Here is a 20,247-nt window from a genome sequence, read left to right on the forward strand (position 1 = left end):
TGACTTGACTGTTGCAGTTGAAGTGCGCATTAATCATGGGACGTCGAACACGTGAAGGAAGTGGTGCGCTTTTGCAAGGCGTGCAGTAGGTGAGGCAGTCTGCTAATGTTTATAACTACTGTAGACAGTAGCGACCGCGTAGAAGGACGGAGTCGAAAGCACGCGAAACTGTTGCGAGATGGTCCGAATAGTGGCGAGTTGCACTGCATCGTGCAAATTCATACCTAACGTTCATTCAAAGCAGGCCACGACAGTGATGGTGACTGTTGGCGCTGGAGAACTCTTCTTGAGAAATTGCATTTCCTTTTGGACAATGAATTAGAGGGGAGTGTGCTCAATTGGCTTCACGACGGCTCGCAATTTGTCGTAAAGCACACAGGAGAAATCAAGCTAGCAAAACTTCTCGGACTTCAAGTGTGCTCACTTGATCAGGTGCTGGAGGCGCTCCATTTTGAGTGTCGGGTCGAAGATCACTGGAATTGCACAATCTATCGTCACTGGTGCTTTGTTCGCGGGCATCCTCACAAGATCGACCGGATTGCCGGATACAATAGTTTAAGCCCCGAATGGGGCTTTGTTATGCCCAACATCGCCTACAACTCCGAGCTGAAACCACTTGAGGTCCGACTCAGTCTTTTAGGATCTACCGAACAAGCGTGGGAGGTCACCATTGCACCAACCGTCCTGCCCCAACCTACGCTTGACGTAACCGAGGATTTTTTCTTCCAAGAGAATGTTACTTTTTGTAGCGCTGTGGAAGAAGTATCGTGGAAGAAAGAATTTGACTCATCGGATGATTGTAGCGATCACAATATGAAATCGCCGCTATGGTGGTCGCAACGCAGCGATTTTTCTAGTATCTGCACGGATGACCTATCCGAAATGGATTCGCTTTCTCAAATTAGCGCGTTTTACGGATAGCATTATCGTAAACAAGAGGCAATTAATAAACTTTGCATCATGAGGTGTCAACTCGATAATATTTTGAAGGGATTAACATTGGAAGCCTATGTAACACGCGATAGCACTTGGTGGAGAGAAATGATTCCTAAAAAGAAGCCATCATTATTTCGCTTCACAGCAGCCATTCAAAGCGGTAGCTATATTATTTGCAAAAGAAACCAATGTTTTATTTAAGTCAGGTACCAGATGCCTGATTCACATAGCATGAGCGTGAGTGGACTCAGGCCTAATACCAATATTTTATCTATTATTTATGCCTAAGTCCACCCACGCCCATGCAATGTGTATCCGTCCATCATCTCATAATATTTTAGCCAGCGAGGTGCCGACTTTTCATGCGTTGTGCCGACTTTGAATGCATTCGTTCAATTTATGGGGTCGATTAAAACGACCATCGATTCCTACTGCCGAAAAGAAGGAATTGCAAACACGGTTTTTTTTATCCAAATGCTTCTTGATGTTTTGCTCTTCAAGATACTGTTCGATGCTCGAGATTAAGACCTGAATCCAAGATCATTTAATGAGTGTCTGACTTAGGCTTCAATTTTAAGAATTAAAGCCTATTCACTTTATTGTCCTCGCAACATAAGGATTGATTCAGTACTCTCGTGGCTGAGACTTCATGTTTCTTGCCATTTTTAACTTGCAAATTCATTTGATGCGGCAAAGAGAAGGATGATTGTGTTAAGTGGTGTGAACCGAGCAAACATTTCGCTCGGATCAGTTTTATTGCACAGCTGCATATAACTTATTTTGCTTATAATTAGCTGTAATCACTTTTTGTGCACCACGTAATCTGCAACTTTTGGTGTGTGAGCAACATTACGCAATTTTAATTCCAGAAGCACGATGGCGACGTTAAGCGAAGACGAACAGGAGCTGATTCACAGGGACCGCGAAGTCCACCCCGAGTGTTTTTACTCAACAGCGCTTTCAAAATCGTGCAGATCCATCAATGGCGACAGCAAGTGTGAAATTATTAAGAAAATCTACCGCCAGTGCCCTAACTCTCGCAAAGAGCTCATATCGAATCGGACGGAGATCATGGAGGACGAGCACGGTGGCGAGTCCACGGCAGACGATTTTGATGTTAGGGAAAGAATGGGCCCGATCAAAGGGTTAGTGGATGCGAGGAGTGTGTGTTAGTTGTATATTTTCGTTAAAGTGTCGTAATGACTCACAGTGGCGAGCAGTTTCCAGGCGCATTCTTTCAGCAACGGTTTGTGTATTTGGACAATTGCAGGGTAGTTTATGATACTTAACCGCGTTGGTGATGTGTTTGTGTCAGCGGCGATGATTTTCACGCACAAATGAGTCCTTTTGACTTTTTACGACAAGAAATGTTGCGTCCTTTTGAAGGTAAATTAAAAATAGAGGTAATAAACCTATGTTTTTAAAATGGTGCAATTATTTACTGCAGAATTTTTGGGTACTGACCTATGGGAGGGAGACAACTTGAACCCATTTGAAGGTCTAAAGAGGCAGTTTAAACGGATGCCAGAACATCCACCGTTTCCACAGCCGGACCCACCTCATTATTCGTTTCAGCCTTCGCAGGAAAAGGACGGTCGAGACGGTATGTCAAATACTTTGGACATTGGCAACTGTTCTAATTTATGCTTTTGTGCGCACGATATGCAGATGATGACGCCAGAAAGCGTGCACAGAGTAAAGGCGACTTGTTTGCAGGCTATTCAGGCCGTGTAGACGAGATATAGGAGGGGTTGGGCATGAAGATGTAATTTGAGAAACATGTCTTGATAGATTATGTTGCTTTGAAATTTATCTGCCACTTGAAGAGTTTGCTTTGCATTCGAGTGTAGATCCTACATATAACGTCGCGATTGTGACTTAATTGAAAGTGTTGAGCTGGTGTCCGGACGAACATTAATTTCCACAAACGACGCTGTTTTTTAGTCACATCTCTCTGATAGTACTTGTGGAGTTTTTGTTTACCACGCCACTCCTTCTCTTCTGTGTAATTATTGTGTATATGGTTGTGCACAATTCTCTTATCATCATATCTCTTCATATCCGTTAGAGCCACGCTTAAGGTTGTCTTGATTGCGTCTAAATGACATTAGCGCAATATTCAAAAAAAATTCACGATTGGATTGATAACTCTAGCAAATTGAAATTTTGCATTGTCAGCTTCACCGACTTATAAAAATGCATTGACTCGAAAATTTTTAACCGTTGCGTCTAAACACGTGCCAATTATGAGACACCAAAAAAATTTGACGTTATTGTTGAAAAAGTGTCGGCTTCATATCAGCCATCATCAAAAAAATTACGAAGCTAGCTATTATAGATGGCCTAATTCAGCTGATTATTACAGAAGAAGCAATTGTTTTCATGAGTTTAGCACCCTCGTTGCCGCCAACCTCTCGGCTCGCCAAACATAGTCCAGCGATGATAACCTTCTTCTTCAGTCCATAGTAAGTCGTAGTCACAGAAGTCTCGATCAGTTAGCGTTTCAAATAACGCCTCTAAATTATTTTGAACCATTGCAAAAGCTCGTTTTGCTGCCCATTCAAAAAAGCACTTTAGTATAGTGGCGGCTGATCGAAACGCTTCATGATATGACGCGTTCCCTGTCCTTTGATTTTCGCCAACACACAATCCAAATTTTTGAAAGATGTCTCTTTTCAAAATGATTTGGTTATTATAGCGGTCCATATCGTCGCTGTCTACTTCATTCAACGCATCCAATGACACAACTTTAGAATCCAAAAACAAAGATGGCGCATCAGAGATATTTTTCTTAAATTCTTCAGAATCACCACTGGTATCTAGCTGATCGTGTCTCTCTGAATTGAAAAAATAACATGCAGAGCCGGATTCGAGAAGCGAGGTCGATATTTTGAAAGCATTTTGCTCCTTTCTTCGTGGACTTAATGATCGCATCAGTGATCGTAACCGCATGCCATCTGTCTTGTATTCTGACTCGACCTTTTGAGCCTCATCATCAAAACTAATGTGCCTTCTTTTCTGCATCTCCTCTGGGGATATTTTACCCGCTGTCACTATGTTTTGTCGAGGTGGCGTTTTCTCTGCTGCCAATTTGCTACTACATTCCCCATGTTCCCTTCTCATTGCCGCATCCATCCAAGTTTGTATTTCGGTTGTGCCATATTGTGACTCGCGGAGCAATCGTAATACGCGCACTGACAGTCCATCAGAACTTGGTACGTTCTGAAAACAAAAGCTTTCTTTCGAATTAGCATCGGGAGTGAGCTGCAGTCCGACTCGCCGTAATCGCTGCCACTCTGTTTCGCTCAATACTTGAAAATCGTCTACAATCCGTTTAGTTCTATCCATTCGAGGCTTACCACCCGCTCAAAAAAAGATCGGGTTGCCACAATCTAAATTAGCTAGAAGAAGTTCAACTAATTGACTAGCACTCTTGGCTTTCATTCAATTAGTGTGTCTTTTTAAATATTTTATCCCTTTTCTGGCATTAAAAATAGACCAAGTGCCTTATTTCGAACGTATAATCACTTAAGGACAAGACAATAATATTAGATGGAATCATCACCGAGCGATAGCTTTGTCGAATCCCAGCAATGCAGTGCCGACCCAAGTGCCTTTGTAGGACATCACATTCCTGTAAACTCCTCAAAAGCAGCACGTTTGCCGCCGCAGGAGACGCAATCGAGTTTTAAGCTCGTGCTCGATTTAAACGCGCCACTAACAGACGACTCTGCTCCGATCGGTACGAACCCATTTGATGGATTATTTGCCAGCGATACACAAGACGATGAAAACGCTGCAGTACAAACGCTGGTCCAGGAGAAAAATAAATCGAAGCCATTAACAAAGACGAAATATCAGCAACACAGGCCCCGGAGTCCACCGCCGACCATGTTAAAAACTGTGGAAATAGCGTGGCGTGCTCGAAGACAAAAAATTGCGAACAATAATATTGTTGTCAACACTATCATCCAGGATTCAGACTTGAGTGAGGATCTAGCCCCAATTGTTTATAATGATGGTGGATTAAATGTATGTGAAGAAGATGAGGAGAAGCAGGCGCCGAAGAAGAGTATTGAGGAATATAGCGATCAAGAGACAGAGTATGACAAGGAAATCGAGTGTACCCAAGACCTTGGCGACGAGGAAATGACTGGCAGCTATGAACGTGCTAGTGTGGAAAATAAAGGCAAAACAAAAGAAAGTGAACGTTTGGATGCTGAAACTATACCCTTTGACGTGATGAATAAAGCTGAGAATTTTGAGCTAGCGAGTCACGAAGATCACGCTACTAGTCAAGTGGAATCTGGAATAATATCAGAGTATTTGACACCAAGAGTGAATCTACATTGCATGGGCCAACCAATAAGTGTCGAAACAAATCAGGTTGTAGGAATCGAAAACGAGCAAGACGATTGTGTGCCGACACAGCCTAGCAAAAGTGGAAAGAATGATGTTAGCGAATCGGATCAATTATTGGTCGAACATAATTCGAATTTTCAGACAAAAGCTATTCAAAGTCCTGAATATTCCTTTGCTACGCCGCAAAATGAGATCGAAGTCAGCCCAAGCCATAATATTGAAGCATCTAAGCTCGTTGAGGAAACCGATCGACCCAATTCATCTGACTCGATGGTTAGCTCACCAGTAGCAACTCCAACACCATTGGAATCAGCGACAATCAAATGCATTTCTCGGCCAATGTCTGGTTCACATACAAAGCCGACGACACGTAAAATTCTCACTCCTTCGAAGCCAAAAGCAAATAAACGAAAACGCGATTTATTTTCCCCTCATCGAGTTGTGGCAAAAAGTGGTGACCCTCAAACACCCTGCTCTCGTGTTCGTAAAAGCTCTCGATCCAATCCATCTACGCCTTTATCAACACCCCATGTTCGAACTCGAACACGATCACTTACACCAGTGCCGACTCAACGCGCTTATGTCTCGCGATCCCGGACTCTTTTTAAGTACAAATTTGATTTTTGTTTGACTGGCTTTGTCAAGACTGGTGAAGAAGCGTTGAAAGCATTGATTGAAGGGCATGGTGGGAATATTCCCGATCGGTACGAGAATGTATTGCATCAAGCAAACAAGAAAGCTATCGTTATTGCGACCCCAGTGTCATGGCGAAAGCGAAAGTTTATGCAAGCTGTCGCATGTGGCATTCCAATTCTGCATACCGATTGGATTAAAGATTGCATTGATACAGGAACCGTGATTCCGTTTGATGGGTATCAAGTCCCAATTGGATATTCAGTCACGACACGAAAGTTTGAATGCTTTTGTCCGAAAGAGGTACGTTGAATAACCTGAGATTTTTCAATGGTTTTATAAAGAGTTTTAATCGAAAGCGTTAGCTTTATATTTTTCAAGGCTATTCATTTGGTCTGGTGACTGATGTGAGCCACGTTTCAAAGGTGGAAGCAAAAAATAAAACTGATTTGATGGCATTCTTATTAAAAGCTTGGGGAGCCGACGCTGTTTACGAGGTTTGTTGTAAATTTTTGTGATACGTTTGAAACGAATGACATGCATTGATGGCGTTTATGAATGAAGAATTATGCAAGCAAGAACAACGAACAACGTGTCGATATTATTCTTTGCGACGAGTTTACTCCTGTACGTACTGTCGAACGTCAAGTGTTTCTGATGCTAATGTCTTGGCGTATCCTTAGACGTGTCGATACTACAAGAGAAAACATCACGTGTATGTCAAAAATTATCAATGGGTTACGGAGTGCATGATATTGCAGGTATGACTATATCTCTGCATCATTTTTGTAAATCGGCTGATCGATTGAGAGTATTGTAGCGATTTATTGATCCAACAAACCCTGGCTTTGACCCTCTACGCGTTGGAAGTGATGACGTCTTTGCCGCGAGTGCTGCGATTGGTGATGTAGACAAGTACGAGCTCTTTCGTGCTTGTATTCTGTCATCCCCTGACTTGTAGATACTGTAGTACTATTCTCAAATTGCACACTGGCGAGCTTGTTATGGTCGACATTGCTGGAACTGCTGCGGATCATTTCCTCTTGTTTCATGTGTGTGAAATCGTAAGTATTCACGTCAATGGTCGACAGGAGGAAGGTTCGCAATCCAAGCGAAACGAACATAAAGAAAAGGATATTCGGCTGCGAGTTGGGCTATTGAAACGGTATGTTAGCAATTTAAATGTGCCATTTGAGAGCTGACATATCTCGTTTGATGCAAGTAGGAAGCCCTATAGTCCCGAGTTATCGTCGAATCCTGTGCAAATTCTCGATGTTTCGTGTTCCCAGGTCAAGCGACGAGTGGTTGCCATTTCGAAAGAAGACTACGAGAAGCTCAAGTACAAAGACGAAAGCATTTTTTACTATCAAGATGACAGAAAGCGTGACGAAACTGAGTCGTAATTTCAATAGAGCGACAAACATGCCAACTCGAACCCTTCTTGACATTGCTCTTTATTTGGTTACTTAAGCTGAGAGGCTTCCGTGAGGCAATTCATGTAAATATACGTATCAACGCCATGTCCGTCCATGGGCATGATCGCGAGCTCTCCGCCAAAGTATTTTGCATACAGTTGCGCAATGCGTAACCCAAACGAGTCGGAAAAGTCCAATCCACTCGCACGTCGTTCCAAGACCTCGGCAACAGGATCGTAACCTGTTGATATCGAAGAAGGGGCTGTCTGGTGATACTTTAAAAGCCCATTAGCTTGCTCTCGAGTCATGCCGCCGCCTTGATCTGATACTTTGACACACACCCCGTGTGATCCCCCCGAGATCAAGACCTTCACAGGAGGTGGCGACAACATTCCTGTCTTCTTGGCCTTTGCAATGCTATTTAATACGGCACTCTTAAACACTTCAGTTAATATGATTTCAATATGCTGCGGTACATAGCGATACGTGGCGTCTTCGTTGCCACTGACAAGAATTTCAGGTACTGAATCCCCGTGTCGATTCTTGAGCCATAATGGACGGACTTTTGCCACAATTTCTCGAGCTATTTGAATCGGTGACGTCTCATGATTAACTATACCAGTAAACCCTGGCAAGGGTGTCTGGGAGGCAACATGTTGGTCCACGAGCATGCGAATTCCAATGCGTGAATTGTAGAAATTATCAAGCGATTCCGTTAAACCCTGATGTTCATATTCCAAAGCTTGCACGGCTTTCGAAATGTTACCATGCATGGACGCATGCTCGTTTCGAATTTGGCGGTGGAGTTCCATAAAGTCGTGTTCGCTTGCGAGATTCATAGGGAGGGGGCAGTGCAGGAGCCGAGCAAAGCTGCTTAATAGCTTCTCACGTAGTGATACGATTGGCTCCGCCTCGGGTAGCTCACCCGGTAGGTTTTCAAGGTCTACAATGCGACGTGCAATACGAATTGGAACCTCATGGTGTAGCTGCTGCGCAGACGTGACAATAGCAGGCAGATTAAGTTCGCGCCACTTGCGTAAGGATTCCGGATCGTTGTGTAACGAAGCAGCAAGGGCAGGCGTCGCATGCGGTCCGCGCTTGAGCAACGCTTGTAACGTGATTTTTGGCAAAGGAATGTGGTGGAGGCGGTAAACCTCGGCCAATACTTTGGCTCCTGTCACGATGGCCATCGTAGTGACTTAGATAATAAGAGAAGATATGTACTCGAGGTTTGCGCAAACATCCGATTCGAGTTACGGACCTAATATAAATCGAATTCAAGTAAATATTTTTAAAGGCAGTGCATTGCCTAGTTCAACCAATAATTGCGATGCTACATTTGGGCTGCTGTCGATCTATATACGGGAAAAAGGAACTTTGCCAGTCTTTTTTGGTATTAGACTGTGCAAGTCGAGAGGATGCTGTAAAAAGCAAAAAGTGATATTGTTTTAACGTGCTACAAACAACGTTTCTTACGCTCTCTACCATCCAACCAATTTATAAACCGATCGTAGCTGCACCTACCTGCCGAGAGTGGTCGGCCGAAATTCAACACACTCTCACCATCTTGCATTCTTCCAATACTCATCCTCGGTCGTCGCACGCTCGCCCACACTCCATGGCTACAGCAAATTGAATAGCTCTAGTATTTCTGCAATCCTTTGGGCCGCAACACCTTTGTCAGTAAGTCCGCCTTCACAAGGCAGAATTCCACAATTTTCGGTTTGACGATGTTCTTCCTTGCATTGTCGCATGGAACTTCATGCTGCGCACATACACGTGCTTGTTACTCGACATACTTCCTTCAGTCTCCAGCTGTCAGATAGCAGCCTTGTAGGCGGGTACGTCTTAATGCACCACGCTCTACTTAAGCACACACCCTAGCACAGCTAAGAAGCGGTTAGACTGTCTTTTCTTGCGTGCAGTGAGGTAGTTGCGATGGGCGCCTTAGCGACCTCACCCAACGCACTATGAACTCAAGTAAAGTGTCGTCACGGGGGCGGTATTCCGGCTCCTCGTGCGCACTTGCCAAGTGGGAAGTAGTTTTCAGACTGATTTATATAAATTCGCATTATAGATTAATACCTATATTTACAAATCTTAAAATGTCATCTCTGTAATTAACACCAATATGTATTGCGAGCGTATCTTTCTCGATACCTCGCGTAACGGATGACGCTTGCCGTCATCCCTCCTAATGTGAATGCACCTATGCGCATCACATACATAAGGGTTGGTCACAATGTGAACCATACTCAAGTGGTGGGTCTAATTACTTTATTTAAGTAATTGACCATCCCTTTAAGCACATAAAGTATTCCTAACGGGGACTGTGTAACATTAGGGCAAGTATAGCCCGTTACACGATCCCCTCCTCTTTAAGAACGAATTTACATTTTAAAATTCGTCAAAGAGGACGAAGGAACTGCGAGGATTACGTGCCGCCTAGTTCTCTCAGTCACTCTAGCGACCTGTGTTTACATCAGGGCGCCAACGATGCCACCTAAAAGGGGCAATGTTGGTAACACTGAACCTGTTGTACATGAACAGGGCCAGCTGTTGTTGAAAGCTGCACATCTACTTCACATTGCTCATGACTCTCAACAAGCCTGCCGTCCGCCAGCTCCACATGAACAGGAGTAGTCAACTTTTCTACAGCTGCACTTGGACCCAGCTTATCCAGTTCACCTAACATCCAGCGGGTAAGCACGTTGCAGTCGGCGCCGGTATCTGATCGGAATGGCAATTCTAGGACGTTGTTCAGAATAGCAACTCGCTCTTTGGGCGTACCTAACGACCGGACAGCTTTCGCTCGCAACCGTTGGTTTTTCTTACGTCGTACGTTCGCTTAAAAGCTGTTTCCTTGTCGAATACACTAGATATTGGGCATTTTTTTACCTAACGAGCTTCATTGCATACAAGGCAGCCGTCACGCGATGGTGCACGAGGCTTCCCCTTTCATGAGCTTGAGCGAGAGCTTTGTAAAGGCTATTGCTGCTGGTTGTTTTGATGAGTCATCTTATGGGCTGCCTTCTTGAGGTGGTCGTGAAAGAGTCGGTCTATATCCGGAATGTCAGATTTTGGAGCGACGAGCATCGTCGCATGATCGCCAGACCAAGGTCTTCATCTGTGACTGAATCCACCTGCTTCTTCAAAACAAATCGAGCCAAGTGATCTAGGATGCGTGGACGATTGAGTTATGACAACGTGATCACACTGATTGCCCATGACGGCACATCGGTTGCGAATCTTGGATTCATACTGACGGCGTTGTCGTACCGACGACACCAGCGACGCCTGGTTTCAGGCATTGAGACTTGGCGATCGAGCTACTTCAAGACAGGGTGAGTTATACTCATGTCGATATCACTATCATCATCAACTGTCATTTCTGCTTGTCGGTTTGTCTCCACGCCTCGCGGACCGGCTTGTCTTACAGCGGTCGTCCTCTTTTTCTTCTTTGCCGCGGCTTCTGTTTTGTCCAGAAAGTTTACTTTCTGGTCCACTTAACAAAAGGATACAAATGAATTGTGATTGTCTTAGCATTATGACAAATTAGTTAGTCAAGTCTAACATTCGTGGCAGCGTACCAGGATTCCTAAAGCTCCTCGAACTCGTCATATGGAACTTGCATTAGTTTGGTCTGTATCTTATGCATAGTGACAGAGACGGGGACCGAACTCCATGGACGGGTCTACACGTCTTTGTACACCTTTTGAAAAATAGAATTGTCAGTCGCAAAGACTTTGGGACTTAGAAATGGATATGCTTATCACAACTTGGCGGTATTTTCTACTGCGTTCTTGGACGCCAACAAGCGCCTCAGTGCCTAATTGGCCACATGGTCTAGGCCACATAACCGTGAGTAAGAAGGATTAAAGCAGTGTGCTGATGACACATAGGACTTCTTATTGCGAAATCGGCTGCCCTCCATCGCTACCATTGTCGCACCATTCCTTGTGCCTCTACAGAGGAAGCTTGGGACATTAAAGAGTTTATTTACAACACTGCATCATAACTAAACCTCTTTTTGTCTTCGTCAATTTCGGGATTTTTTCTGTAGCTGAGTGTCCCGTTACATAAATATTGATGCCTGTAAATGAATAATGAAGCAGAATAAAGACAAATAATTTTATTCTGAATAGGGAATGTCTAGACCCACCCCAGGGTTTTGCTAAGCTCATTAAATCTAAGTTTGAGGTATTTTGATTGGCTAAAAAAGACTACGTTTGTTGCTGGGTGGTTCTAGACCTTCCCTATCATGAAATGCTAATTAAATTGCGATTCCGAACGGGTTAGACATTGGCGCTGAGCGCAGCGCAGGGTGGCATGATATGGCCATGTTGAAACAGTGCGACTACAGATGTGACAGGGTGCGACTGTTGATAGGACAGTACATAACTGATGGTGAAACGAAGCGACCATTTGGGATGGGCAAAGTGATTTAAAGAAACCTACGCAGGAGAGATTGAAGGTAACGGAAAGCAAAGGTAACGGACAGCGAAGGTAATTAAAGACACAAACTCAAATACATTTAGTTCTCAATTTACTTCCTACCTCTAAGCCCGTGTTCAACATGTTATGAGCCCAAACGGAAACAACTCACCTACTCATCAGCACGCCCAGGCACGCGTTGCCGCTGAAACGGACGCAACCGTTACCAACGTGGTCGCTGACCCGTTCGTGCTGGACGAGGAGACGCGATCGGTCCCGGGCTCGCCCGAGGCCCAAGATAGCGCGAGTTGTTTCTCCGATGCGAGCTCTGAGCGAATGGATAGACTTGGGGGACTCCTCGCAGGGTTGGCCCAGCAGCAAGTCCAGTTCATGAAAAACCAGCTGAAGGTGCAAGATCAAATGAGTCACCGGGCTCAAGCTGCGCCTACAACACCCTACGAGCACCCACACAATGGATCAAGCGCGTTTACCAACTTTATACAAGCGCGTGACTGTCGAATGAGGATGGGCTCGCTCGATGAGCCCATGCAGCAAGCACGCATGCCGCCGCCTCACCATCCGCCGCAACGAATGCGCGCGCCTCCCAATCAGCCGCCTCAACAAGTTGAGCGGTATCAGCCGCCCGATCCGTCGCAACCTTTTGCGACACCAGACGGTTATGGGTTGAAGAATCCTAAGCCTCGAGACCTGGACTGGCATGGATTTGCTAAGTTCACGGGTAAGGAGACTTACCCAGGTGTGGGCGCCGACTTGAAAGCATGGGTAATGCGTTTCTGCAGCGTGTTGGCGCAGCACATATGATGAGCGGGGGTAATTGGCCGGAGGAGTCCAAGATTCTTGCATTGAGCGGTAAGCTGAAGGCTTAGCACTCAGCTACTACGAGAAGATGCTACCTGTATGGTCTGCTGTGTCGAATACACTTGAGAACGTCACGAACAGCATACTGATGCTGTACATGACTCCAATACCATCTACGAAAAGGATCGAGCTCATGACGAGAGAGAAGGAGCACAGCAAGACATGGCCTGAGCATTACCAGTACCTGGCCTACGTGGCGGAGCGATCTGGCAACTCGGAGCAGAGTGTTTTGGAATGCCTTTGCAAGTCAGCGCCTGGACAAATCAAGACTGCAATGTTGACAAGGCTGAATGCGCATCGAACGGACTATCTAGTGCAAGCCGCTGAGCTTGTTGCATTTGCAATAGACCTCGACATCAGCATGGGGAAGCCGAAGGTCGAAGGAGGAAGCAGCCGAGCGGGACGAACAAGCCGCGAGCAAGCAGGTCAATTCCCCAACGGCCCTAGAAGAGATCAAGTCGGGCGCGGAGGAAGATCTGTCGCTAGGGTGTCAAGTACCGAGACACGTACATGTTACGGATGCGGTGAGACTGGCCACATTAAAGTCAAATGCCCCAAGCAACGAAGTGGAGAAAATGCGACCTCAAACAGAGTCGCGTTAGCCATTGGTACTGGTACAAAAGCTGACTCCGACACGTGGATATTGGACAGCGGGTCGAGCGTGCACCTTGTAGAAGATGTGAAAATGCTCAAGAATGCAATTGATTGTGATCAATCGTGCCGCGCGGCAAACAACACGATCGTTCAAGTGACCATAAAGGGATCAACCGAGCTGAGGACAATTGTCAATGGAAAGGAGGTTATAGTTGACCTAAGCGAGGTTTATTATGCTGAGAACCTCGCTGATAATATCATTAGCTATGGATATTGGAAGAGCGTGGTGTGTTTCTCGAGCGAGACGGCAACCAAAGCTATGTTGTGCGCCAGGATGATGGTATGAAGATATTCGAAGTGTTCCGCCGCCACAACGATTTAACAGTTGACGTAATGGGTGAGATGACAAAGGAGGCGCGAGTTCAAGTTGTTAGCTCAGCCTTGCGACAAGGTTACGATGGAATTGGTGAAGCTGTAATGAGTACAACCCTGGTGGAGCTGCACCAGAGGCTTGGTCACCTTGGATATGACACTGTCGAGCGGATGGCTGACTCTATGGGATCGGGAATTCATTTAACGGACCGATCCAGGCCGAATTGTCTTGCTTGTGCGGAAGGCAAACAGAGCAAACCAACCAGTCCAAGAAGGATACAGGCAAGAACGCACCGATTGACAAGCTTGGTGGCGTGATCGGCAGTGATATCAAGGGATCAATTACACCGCTAGACCGGCGTGGTAATCGATACCTCATTAACTTAGTCGACTTCTCAACCAATTACGTCCGCGTGTTCGTGGCCACGAACAAGATTGAGGCGACCGAGAACTATAAACATTTCCTGCTTTATTTCGAGAAGAGATTTAACTGTCGAATCCATGAGCTGCGCACGGACGGTGGTAAGGAGTATGTTAATGTCGATCCGTTGTGCAAGTCAGCTGGTGTAAGGCGTCAAGTGAGTGAGGTTTCAAATAAAGCATCGAACGGAAAGGCTGAAAGGATGCACAGGACGATACTCAACATGGCAAGATAGATGCTGTTTGCGAGCGGACTCCCTTTGTTCTTTTAAGGGGACGCCGTTGAGTACGCGGCTTATGTTTTGAACCGAAGCTCGTGTAGCGCCAACCCTAAACGCCTTTCGCCACTCGAAATGTAAACCGGAAGGGTCCCGGACAGTGCGGACATTGTCACATTTGGGAGCTCCTGTTCAACGTACAGGGATCCCGGAAAGAAAACATGGAAGCCAAGATCTCAAGTTGGAATGATCGTTGGCAAGAATGATGAAACTAAGGGCTTCAAAGTCGATCTGCCGAAAAAGAAAATTGTGATTACTAATCAGCATATTCGAAATGTCGAGACTTCAAGAGAACGCGCAGCTACAAAAACAGATTGAGCACGAAGATTCCATGCTGCGGCGCGCCGAAATGGATTGTGACGGGCCCCGAAGCGGAAGGAGTTTGCAGAGCCAAAGAAGAATGGTTCGATATCAGATGAAAATTCGGTACCGAGAAACAACTCTATCCCGACTGTAGGGAATGAAGGTGATGTAGAGCCGCTGCCAGAGGATGGACGGACGCAAGCTCAGATGCAAACACGCAACATGGGTACCAAGCACGTGCCGGTATATGGTCTGAAAACCATTACGATTAAGGCCCCAAGAACTTCCACGAGGCGATAAAAGACCCTCGAGTCAAGCATTAGAACGAGGCAATGCGCACAGAGATTAATGTTTTGGAGCAAAACGATACGTGGGAAGTGATATGTAAGCCGCGCGAAGCAAAGTTACTTCATAGTAAGTGGGTTTACAAGCTCAAGATGCACGCTGACGGCACTATCGAAAGATACAAGGCGAGGCTAGTGGCGCGAGGAGATGAACAAGTATATGGTGTCGATTACACCTATACTTTCTCGGCCGTAATGGAAATGGTTTCTGGCAAGGTGTTTCTTGCAGTGTCAAGGATATGGGGAGTACCTGCATAACATGGCGACGTGCGTAGCGCTTATGTCAAAGCCGACAAAGAAGAAGGCTTGGAGATACTCCTCCATATTCCGCAGGGTATGGACATTGAGGCAAAGTTGTTGGACAAGTTTGGCGCCCAAGATAAGGGACATCTTGCACGGAGACTAAAGAAGGGCCTGTACGGACTTAAACAGTCGGGACTGTTTTGAAACCTGATGCTCCACGACATACTACTGTCACTGGGTTTCTGTCAGTTCTATACGGAGAGTTGCCTATACATCAAGGATGAAAGTGACGATAAAACGCTCGTTGGCATCTACGTGGATGACGTTTGGCAACGGCAACCAGTCCTCAGAAGGTCGAGGATTTCTTTCATGACGTGCAAGTACTCGTCGTTCGCACGCGCCGAGTGAAGGCGATTGACGTCTGGCCAAGAAGATTGCAAAATATCTTATGGGCACTAAGAAACCGAATTTTATGATGAAGGGAGACAAGGACTCAATGAATGATGACGGCGTGCTAGTCGAGGCATACAGCGACGCCGACTACGCCGCAGACAGGACTGACCGAAAGTCGGTCAGCGGTGGTGTGTTCATGGTGGGCGGCATGGTTGTATGCTGGATGTGCAAGAAACAGAAATTTGTTGCATTGTCAACAATGGAAGCTGAGTATGTAGCGGCTTCGCAAACAGCGGCTGAGATGATGGGCATCGTGGTCATACATTGTACTGTAGAATTGGCAATGTAACGGTTCTGTTCATTAATCGATTTAAGTCATTTAAATCCCTCCCGCCAATCGCTACTTTACGCGAGAATGAACGGTGAGCAATGAGTTGCAATACAAACAGTCCTCCGTTTGAAAAGTTGTTCCCCGAAAACATATAATCTTTGCTAACTGAAGGGATTTGACGTCCAACGTGGTCGTACTACAGCATATAAATGACGCTACTACAGTAAAATCCGATAACTTGAGGCCTCTGATAACTTGTATTACAATGTGTCCACTGGGGCTATAAGTTACAGGAGGGAGGAATGTAGTTGCAATAATATATTAGGAGCCGGTATAGCCACACAAGCCTTTCGGTATAGCCACATACCTCGGCTTACACCCTAAAGAATTCGATATCGACACATACCCGGCCTATACAGTCTTGGACATTGCTTCTGTGCGCACCACCATGAACGCACACAAGCCACACCTTCCTAGTTTTTCGGTAATTGTCGGCCTTCTTGCGTAATTTCTTCGTTGAATAATCTACTTGCCACGCAAAACGTTTTAATTGCCTCCTCCACTTCCTCATAGGTCTCAGAAATGTGTTCTGGGGGTGGAGCAAGCGGCATGATGAAGACCGAGAATTAATGTTGGCGGAGGTATAGCGATGCACACCCTGGAATAAACGCAAAAATACTTTCATACGTTTACTTTGTTACCGACCCGGGGCTGCGAGAACAACTTGGACTTCTCTTTATCACACACCCCTTTTGGTACAGCCACACCCCTAAAAAACAAAAAAATAATTATAATAGGAAAGGTATTGCCAATTCAACTAAAAATTCAATTATAGTCCAAAAACCATGAAAAACTTGAACTTAAAATTAAAACCCAAGGAAAAACAAGCACAGCTTCTAAATCAAAAATAATAAAAAGGATAGCCACCTTTTGCTTTTGTGATTGCTATGTATCCCGAGAACTTCATTATTTTTACTAATGAAGTTGCTTGCCTTTAAAGTCCTGACATGCACGCATCACGCTGTGATTGCACGATGGCATGATCGCAGATTTTTTACGTTGTAATGTGAGATACTTCGTAATGCCGATAGGATCCCGTATAATCGACAACCAAGCGTCAATTTGTAATCTAGCGATACTTCGTATCGTAGCATCACTTGAGATTAGGAAGATGAAAGCTTCTCTCTAAAATCTGTCGATTAACAACATGTTCTAGACGCTGAGGACTACGAGTACACGAAAGCAGAACAAAAACCAGTTTCGTACATCTTGCACTTGCTGATTATTACAGCCTGAGTGTAGCTATATACGGCGACATAAAATACTGTCACCTCATAAAATATAGAATCCAGTGCCAAAAAGCATTCGTAAAAGACTTAAGTGTCATCATGCCGTGTAAAATAACAAAAAAACCAGGTTCGAGATCTTAAAATCTCAAAAGCCTTCGCTTTGTAGGGGGTACAGAATTTTATTACAGCGTTTTAACTAGGTCCAATTCTAGCGAAATTGACGGCGGGACACAAAGCGGACATGTGAGTGATTCATTAAGTTTTGCCAAAATGCACTCGTCGTGGAAACAATGGCCACAATCCAGTGTTGTAAGGCCCGCCCGGACGCTACCAGGTATATCCGATTTTTCAGTAACAGCTGCAACGATAATTGATAACGCGTTGTTCTCCACCAGTGCGTTGCAACAGATGGAACAGTCGTCCGGGTCTTGTGTTGGGTCCAGCTCGGCAACATAGGTATCTCGTCCTCCAACGATTGTTGCGCGCTCACTTAAGCGCATAAAGTCCGAGTGCTCAAAGACCATTCCTTCAAATAGAAAGTCGTAAATAAGCTCTGGAAATTTAGTTGACGACACTGGACATGCGAGGTTACGTTTTTGCTTGGCCATTTGCAAGAGCGTCGAAAAATACGTTTGCAATTGCGAGAGACGCGCCGAAATCACACTGGGGCTTCGTGATCGAAAGATACGGCGGCGGGGGAAATGGTGGGCCGCGTACATGTAGAGCCACGGGCAATTCGATGGGCAAAAATGGCCATAGTCAAGCACGTTCGCAATTGCTTCCTTTAGCTCATAAAACTCTTTAAAGGTCCTTCCCATCTCCCACGTCTGGTCCAACGCCGTATTAATAACGCGCATAATGTAACGCGGGCTAGCGAGTTTGTTCTGGCCAGGTACCACTGCCTTAATAAACTCCACGTGCACAGTGTCTAGAAGCGTCTGTTCCATACTCTGCGGTGGTGAGAGGCGATTCGTTTGCCGATCTCCGCGACGCTTAGCGATCGAGAACGAGCGGCACGATTGACGCCGTCGCAGCTGGACGGATGGCGCGACCGGCAGGGAAATAGACTTGCGGAATACCATGACAAGCTATGGTTGTAGCCGTTGCAGCTTTAAGGGACTGTAGTCGACACGGCACAGCAAGTTACAAAGTACTTCCCGTTAGAATTTGGCGAATGTGTGTACGAGTTGGGGGTCCACATGGGCATCGTGTGGACTGGCTGTTCTCTATACTTAAAAAGCGGATATTTGGAAAGGGATCAATCGATTAAACACGATTTCTGTATGCAACACACATAAATGTGACTATTTTGGCGAGGGTTTACACGTATGATTTTATTTTTGCCCCACTTCGATCGGTCGTGACGCACCGTGCGCACGGAAATGGGCTAGTCAGTGGTCTTAATATCCATTGCAATGGCCTGGATATCACATTGCGGCGATTATGCTTGAATATTGTTTGCTCGGGAGATTGTCTCGAGGGTACTACGAGTGTTGTGGTTTTTATGAAATAGGTTTTTGTTTCCCTATGCCAATAGGCAAGATCGATTTGCTTGCACAGAGACGATACATTGTTGCTTACATCTGCTGTGTGAATTTACGGCATTGAGTTTTGCAAGTGCGTAGCAACTTTATCAGCGCATGGATGCATGCAGACCGTGCTACATACAATTAAACTATCGCAGCAATTGCGACTTGACCGATTTGACAACAGCTGTTGTCTAAGAATTACTTGACCGCGTGACGAATTAAGCAGCAACTCAGATCTAAGTACCGCTGGCCCATAATACGGAACGTGCAGGAAGTGAAGGGACTGGGTTGAGCCAGTAAGGGGTATTTAAAATGTTAATTTATCGCCATCAAGAACCCAACTAATACATGCCGCATAAATGTAATTGCCCTAAGGTTGCCAAACACTTTCGTAAACTATCTTTTGTAATGTCACAATCTCCTCTTAGCGCAGCCCCAAGCCTAGCGTAAAGGCGAAAGCCTTATATTGAGAAAACCACCAACAATTGAGTCTTTTGGCAAAAGTCAACGGCGACCTAGCTAACCGTATTTCGGTGCAACTTGCAGGATACGATTACGCCACTTTGGAATGAAGGATTACGCTAGCACGTTTTAGCTCCAAAAATAGAAAAGACATACCGCACTTCCTCTGTCCTTATTCCTTCTATTATCATAGTTTCATCATTAGCGGACTTCCACTAGAATGCCTCGTAAACACAGCGGCTGCTCAAGCCACGGCAATTACAGAAAATAATGCGTAACGCAAGAAGTTTTCGAAATCCTACCTTAGAGAGGCAAGAGACAATCGCAAGTATCCAGCACGATAAAATTGGTTAACCGCGAAAAACGTCAATGGAAACTATTGTCATCTATCGATATGCTTTGCAAAATATTTACGTTTATATCAGCTGAACTTTACCTGCCAAATGTGCAGCTTTACGTTTTACAAACCGCTAACTTGTACCCCCATTTCAAAGACTTCATTTTTATCAATTTGATTATAAAAGAAAACAAATTAACTTTAGTTTCTTTTACACAAAGTTAGCAATAATGTTGCTTAAGCGAATAACATTTTTTGATCTTCTGCAAGGGCAACAGCTGTAGGACGTTTAGTCATTTGATAGCAGTCTTCGAGTTGTATTTTCAAGAGGGTTTTACACTGGTCATATCTGGCAGGAATTGTGTGTCAGAACACGACTTTTGTAACGGGGTGTACAATCACATAGTATTAGTTCCTATGAGAGGAAGAGTAAATATTATATCCTATGAGAGAAAATAAATAAAGAAGTACAAATTATTATCTTTTTTAATTTGACTTGATAGTTCAAATATTATCAAATTTGGTGATGTTGACGCAATAAGATATTGGTGCGCAAGGAGGTGCCATATTATGAATATAAAAAGTTCAGAACTAGATAGAAGATCGTTACGTAGGAGCCTAAATATATTACTACAGTCTTACTTTTCTCTAATTCTAATCCTTTGAATTACCTTCGGTAGCTAAAGCCCCTTA

General features: G+C 44.9%; 7 protein-coding genes across 7 annotated transcripts; 3 read left to right on the top strand and 4 right to left on the bottom strand.

The window, feature by feature from the left end:
- Nucleotides 1-35: 35 nt before the first annotated feature.
- CCR75_000307 (uncharacterized protein) lies at nt 36-921 on the top strand (the record flags this gene model as incomplete). The annotated part of the gene is made up of 3 exons (XM_067958415.1): nt 36-63; nt 125-181; nt 245-921. 3 exons carry the CDS (start codon nt 36-38, stop codon nt 919-921), a joined length of 762 nt encoding a protein of 253 aa, XP_067818042.1.
- An 829-nt stretch (nt 922-1,750) lies between these two features.
- On the top strand, nt 1,751-3,002 carry CCR75_000308 (uncharacterized protein). Its single transcript, XM_067958416.1, has 5 exons — nt 1,751-2,081; nt 2,129-2,182; nt 2,252-2,322; nt 2,384-2,539; nt 2,605-3,002. The coding sequence occupies exons 1-5, from the start codon at nt 1,813-1,815 to the stop codon at nt 2,679-2,681; spliced, it is 627 nt and encodes a 208-aa protein (XP_067818360.1). The 5' UTR covers nt 1,751-1,812; the 3' UTR covers nt 2,682-3,002.
- Nucleotides 2,982-4,284, bottom strand: CCR75_000309 (uncharacterized protein; the record flags this gene model as incomplete). The annotated part of the gene is made up of 2 exons (XM_067958417.1): nt 2,982-3,033; nt 3,332-4,284. The coding sequence occupies 2 exons, from the start codon at nt 4,282-4,284 to the stop codon at nt 2,982-2,984; spliced, it is 1,005 nt and encodes a 334-aa protein (XP_067818361.1).
- A 204-nt stretch (nt 4,285-4,488) lies between these two features.
- On the top strand, nt 4,489-8,629 carry CCR75_000310 (uncharacterized protein; the record flags this gene model as incomplete). Its single annotated transcript, XM_067958418.1, has 7 exons — nt 4,489-6,234; nt 6,297-6,428; nt 6,496-6,558; nt 6,615-6,692; nt 6,752-6,846; nt 6,902-7,096; nt 7,157-8,629. 7 exons carry the CDS (start codon nt 4,489-4,491, stop codon nt 7,332-7,334), a joined length of 2,487 nt encoding a protein of 828 aa, XP_067818121.1. The 3' UTR covers nt 7,335-8,629.
- On the bottom strand, nt 7,394-8,536 carry CCR75_000311 (uncharacterized protein; the record flags this gene model as incomplete). Its single annotated transcript, XM_067958419.1, has 1 exon — nt 7,394-8,536. The coding sequence occupies one exon, from the start codon at nt 8,534-8,536 to the stop codon at nt 7,394-7,396; it is 1,143 nt and encodes a 380-aa protein (XP_067818120.1).
- A 2,046-nt stretch (nt 8,630-10,675) lies between the features above and the next one.
- Nucleotides 10,676-10,967, bottom strand: CCR75_000312 (uncharacterized protein; the record flags this gene model as incomplete). The annotated part of the gene is made up of 2 exons (XM_067958420.1): nt 10,676-10,851; nt 10,937-10,967. 2 exons carry the CDS (start codon nt 10,965-10,967, stop codon nt 10,676-10,678), a joined length of 207 nt encoding a protein of 68 aa, XP_067818119.1.
- Nucleotides 10,968-17,408: 6,441 nt separating this feature from the next.
- Nucleotides 17,409-18,308, bottom strand: CCR75_000313 (uncharacterized protein; the record flags this gene model as incomplete). The annotated part of the gene is made up of 1 exon (XM_067958421.1): nt 17,409-18,308. The coding sequence occupies one exon, from the start codon at nt 18,306-18,308 to the stop codon at nt 17,409-17,411; it is 900 nt and encodes a 299-aa protein (XP_067818118.1).
- Between the last annotated feature and the right edge of the window lie 1,939 nt (nt 18,309-20,247).

The sequence above is a fragment of the Bremia lactucae genome, linkage group LG6 (assembly GCF_004359215.1).
Source record: "Bremia lactucae strain SF5 linkage group LG6, whole genome shotgun sequence".
Taxonomy (NCBI): domain Eukaryota; phylum Oomycota; class Peronosporomycetes; order Peronosporales; family Peronosporaceae; genus Bremia; species Bremia lactucae.

Coding starts and splice junctions, on each gene's coding strand:
- CCR75_000308 (XM_067958416.1), top strand. CDS start 1,813: ATGGCGACGTTAAGCGAAGACGAACAGGAGCTGATTCACAGGGACCGC. Junction 2,323..2,383: donor AATGTTGCGTCCTTTTGAAG/GTAAATTAAAAA, acceptor TATTTACTGCAG/AATTTTTGGGTACTGACCTA. Junction 2,540..2,604: donor GGAAAAGGACGGTCGAGACG/GTATGTCAAATA, acceptor CACGATATGCAG/ATGATGACGCCAGAAAGCGT.